The 5,000-nt window shown below is 35.1% G+C and overlaps 1 protein-coding gene across 1 annotated transcript in view; it reads left to right on the top strand.

The window, feature by feature from the left end:
- The first annotated feature begins 4,386 nt into the window (after positions 1–4,386).
- LOC133545061 (selenoprotein Pb-like) overlaps positions 4,387–5,000 on the top strand; it is a 7,098-nt gene continuing 6,484 nt past the window's right edge. Inside the window, exons 1-2 of the mRNA XM_061890369.1 lie at positions 4,387–4,535; positions 4,599–4,824. Of these exons, the coding sequence (XP_061746353.1) occupies positions 4,607–4,824 (218 nt within the window). The 5' untranslated portion in view covers positions 4,387–4,535; positions 4,599–4,606. The remainder of the gene's footprint in view (positions 4,536–4,598; positions 4,825–5,000) is intronic.

Raw genomic sequence — 5,000 nt, 5'->3', positions numbered from 1 at the left:
TTTATATACACACTGCAAGTATATATACAATGTAGTAACAGACACTTTCATAACAATATGTAATATGTACAATATACACACTGCAAGTATATATATATTTTGTAGTAACAGACACTTTCATAACAATATGTAATATGTACAATATACACACTGCAAGTATATATATATTTTGTAGTAACAGACACTTTCATAACAATATGTAATATGTTCAATATACACACTGCAAGTATATATATATTTTGTAGTAACAGACACTTTCATAACAATATGTAATATGTACAATATACACACTGCAAGTATATATATAATGTAGTAACAGACACTTTCATAACAATATGTAATATGTTCAATATACACACTGCAAGTATATATATACTGTAGTAACAGACACTTTCATAACAATATGTAATATGTTCAATATACACACTGCAAGTATATATATAATGTAGTAACAGACACTTTCATAACAATATGTAATATGTTCAATATACACACTGCAAGTATATATATATAAAATGTAGTAACAGACACCTTCATAACAATATGTAATATGTACAATATACACACTGCAAGTATATATAGAATGTAGTAACAGACACTTTCATAACAATATGTAATATGTACAATATACACACTGCAAGTATATATATATAAAATGTAGTAACAGACACTTTCATAACAATATGTAATATGTACAACATACACACTGCAAGTATATATATATATAAAATGTAGTAACAGGCACTTTCATAACAATATGTAATATGTACAATATACATACTGCAAATATATATATACAGTATATATATATATATGTATATATATATATATATATACAATATAGTAACAGACATCTTCATATTACTATGTAATATGTACAGTATTTACCGTATTGTAGTCATTTTATGCAATACCGGAACTTCTTTTCTCTGCGCATTTATTTCCGTTTCCATGGCAGCACACTTCGGATTTCCGGCAACAAATGTGTGTTCCGACTTCCGGAATCAAACGCGATCATAGCAGACTTGGTCATGAACAACAAAGACGAATATTTTTGGACAAATGAGGATTCATTATCATATATTTTTGAAGCTGAATATGAGGAGGATGAACTGTTTGCGTATGAAAGCGAGCACGAGGAGAGACTGAAACGTTGGAGCAGACGGAAGCCGAGAGAGTGGGACTGTGGAACTCGGAGCAGAGTTATGCCGACATAAATGGTGTGTTTACCCAAAATAAACCGGGAAAAAAACTGGCAAGCTCACCCAAACAGACAACAGTCCATCAGGTGAGTCACTATGATTTTGATCATGACCCATGCAGCACATCATGCTTGTTGCTACATTACGGAGCCATTTTTTTTACAAATAACAATACAACAATCTACTCAGTGGCGTACTGGTTAGTGTCCGCCCTGAGAAATGCAACAATGCATGTGTTCCTATTTGACTGTACTTGAATGTATAATAGACTGTATTTATATTATTCACATGTGAATAATGCTGTATAATAGACTGTTTATATTATTTACATGTGAATAATGCTGTATTATAGACTATATTATTCACATGTGAATAATGATATATAATAGACTGTATTTATATTATTCACATGTGAATAATGTTGTATAATAGACGGTATTTATATTATTCACATGTAAATAATGATATATAATAGACTGTATTTATATTATTCACATGTGAATAATGCTGTATTATTCATATAACATTCACATGTGGATAATGCTGTATAATAGACTATACTATACACATGTGAATAATGCTGTATAATAGACTGTGTTTATATTATTCACATGTGAATAATGCTGTATAATAGTCTGTTTGTATTATTAACATGTGAATAATGCTGTATAATAGACTATTTATATTATTCACATGTGAATAATGCTGTATAATAGACTGTTTTTATATTGTTCACATGTGAATAATGCTGTATATTAGACTGTATTTATATTATTCACACATGGATAATGCTGTATAATAGACTACTTATATTATTCACATGTGAATAATGCGGTATAATAGACTATTTATATTATTCACATGTGAATAATGCTGTATAATAGTCTGTGTTTGTATTATTAACATGTGACTAATGCTGTATAATAGACTGTATTTATGTTATTCACATGTGAATAATGCTGTATTGTAGACTATTTATGTTATTCACATGTGAATAATGCTGTATTATAGACTGTGTTTATATTATTCACACATGGATAATGCTGTATAATAGACTATTTATATTATTCACATGTGAATAATGCTGTATAATAGTCTGTGTTTGTATTATTAACATGTGAATAATGCTGTATAATAGACTATTTATATTATTCACATGTGAATAATGCTGTATAATAGACTGTATTTATATTGTTCACATGTGAATAATGCTGTATAATAGACTGTATTTATATTATTCACACATGGATAATGCTGTATAATAAACTACTTATATTATTCACACATGGATAATGCTGTATAATAGACTATTTATATTATTCACATGTGAATAATGCTGTATAATAGTCTGTGTTTGTATTATTAACATGTGACTAATGCTGTATAATAGACTGTATTTATGTTATTCACATGTGAATAATGCTGTATTGTAGACTATTTATGTTATTCACATGTGAATAATGCTGTATTATAGACTGTGTTTATATTATTCACACATGGATAATGCTGTATAATAGACTATTTATATTATTCACATGTGAATAATGCTGTATAATAGTCTGTGTTTGTATTATTAACATGTGAATAATGCTGTATAATAGACTATTTATATTATTCACATGTGAATGATGCTGTATAATTGACTGTATTTATATTATTCACATGTTTATTGTTTATTGGCTTCCATGATATTTACGCATTGAAAAAAATTAATTCATTTCAAATGCATCAATTGTTAGTGGAGGCAATGTTGCAGAGTGGATTTATTGCAAAATGTTAGCGCTGTCGCAACATATTTTTAATCCTGACTAGTTTTCTTTTCACATAAAATGAACTCTCGACATTCTTCATGCTGACTAAATGAACAGAATGCACCATTCTTTTAACACCTAACCATTCAACGACCTTTTGTGTTTACCTGCATCGCCCAGTACTGATCTACTATTGATTTTGCCCTCATGTCTCGTTCCAAAGATCGCATTGTGGGAGCTTACAAGTCACATGGAGCCTCGAAACTTGCACAATCGCAATAATGCTTCATAGCTGTACGATGCTTTTGTATTTAAAATGGCGAATGATCAAATAAATGACTTGGGATAAACAATCCCCAGGTGGTGGTCAAAGACACGTTTGCTTGCTTATAAGAAGCGGTCATTTTTGTGTTTGCACAACTATTGTAGTTTTTGGTCGATGGAATGATGGGATTGCAAACTTTGAGGATGGTCAGTCAGTTGTTTAATTGTGTTGAGGGGGAAAAGTTGATGACAGACATGGCGTTAAGAAACACTAAAATAAATCAATCGTGGCAAAGAATTTACATAAAACAAAAAGAAACCTTCCATCGGTCCCCATAAGGACGAAACCATTTTTTTGGTGTGTAAGCCAGATAAATCAGAAAGATAAACTGTGGTACTCAGTAACAGTTTTTTGTTTTTTTTTGGACCAAGCCGAGTGAAAGGATTATGGAATCATTCAAAACAAACAGACCACTCGTACTTTGTTGCACCACCTCCGGCTTTTTCAGCAGCTTGCAGTCTCCGAGGCTTGGACTTAAACCAGTGACGAACAGAACTCTTCATCAATCTTTCTCTAAGTGCTGGTCGTCAGACCAGGTAGGAGTCGTCATCCACCATTTTGTTGTTAACGGGGATACAGAGGTGTACTTGTAACAATTTTATTGACAAAATTCTGTGTTTTCTCCTTTTTAGAGGGGGGCTACTAGTCCTCAAAGATGAGGAGGGATTTCAGACCGATGCTGCCTTGGCGCGGATCTATTTTAAGGCGACTGGTGATTAGATAACAAGGCCCACCTGGGCCATCTACTCTCCTGTCACTGTCTTCAGCTCCGCGGCAGGCCCACAGACCACGCTCCCTCCACACCGTCATATACCCACATGCTTCAAAGACACGAAAAGAAGAAGACGAATTAGAGACCTAATATTTGTGACAATATTACGACGGGGCATCATGTCTGTGTGACACTATCTGGGAAATGTGGTTAAACAGTTCCCATATAGTCCAGAATTAACCATAAACCGGGCTTTAATCGAGACCAGTCCTACGACAAAAACAGTTCCCGAACCAATCAAAAGATCCTGAGACAAGCCTAAAAAATTCCACGGAACTCGAAACGCAAACCAATTAATATTTGTTTTTTGTTAGTACGCCATGTGGACCTTGGACTACAACACGCCTGTTGGGCCCTTTTGTGGACTGTGTCACACTCCGCCTCTTTGTTTATTTTGGAGGAAAAGCCACGGACCCCAAAGGCTTTTAAAAGAGCCCAGAACTGCGCCTCTGTTGGGGTCAAAGGACAGCACGGGAACGACAAAGGTGAGAGTTTGCAGTTCTACCAAACGAGTACTGTACCCAGTCTTTGAATTGACATGTCTGCAGGGAGGACTATGTTCTCCCACTTTCTTTGGGCCGCCCTGCCAGGTCTACTGTGGGCCTCTCATTCCAGTCTGCCGGTGGAGAGGGAGACCGCAGGCTCCAGGATCTGCAAGCCCGCCCCGCACTGGAACATTAGCGGCGAGGCGCCCATGCGGGTGCTGCTGGGACGGGTGGTGGTGGTGGCTCTGCTGAAGGCCAGCTGACAGTTCTGTCTCACTCAGGCGTCCAAGTAAGGAACCAGAGTTCAGTTCCAGTGTAGAATGTTGGTACCTAGACCTCGTACACGTACACATCCCACCGTTCCCAAGAGTCCACTTGTCTGCAAATCTCTACTTACAACTGACCGAGATTACAAAGATTTGAAGTAGGCAATCTGGAGCATATAACATAGGACTCACTCCTGGG

Source organism: Nerophis ophidion, linkage group LG28, assembly GCF_033978795.1.
Source record: "Nerophis ophidion isolate RoL-2023_Sa linkage group LG28, RoL_Noph_v1.0, whole genome shotgun sequence".
Classification (NCBI taxonomy): Eukaryota; Metazoa; Chordata; class Actinopteri; order Syngnathiformes; family Syngnathidae; genus Nerophis; species Nerophis ophidion.
This window is presented reverse-complemented; position numbering and strand designations above follow the sequence as displayed.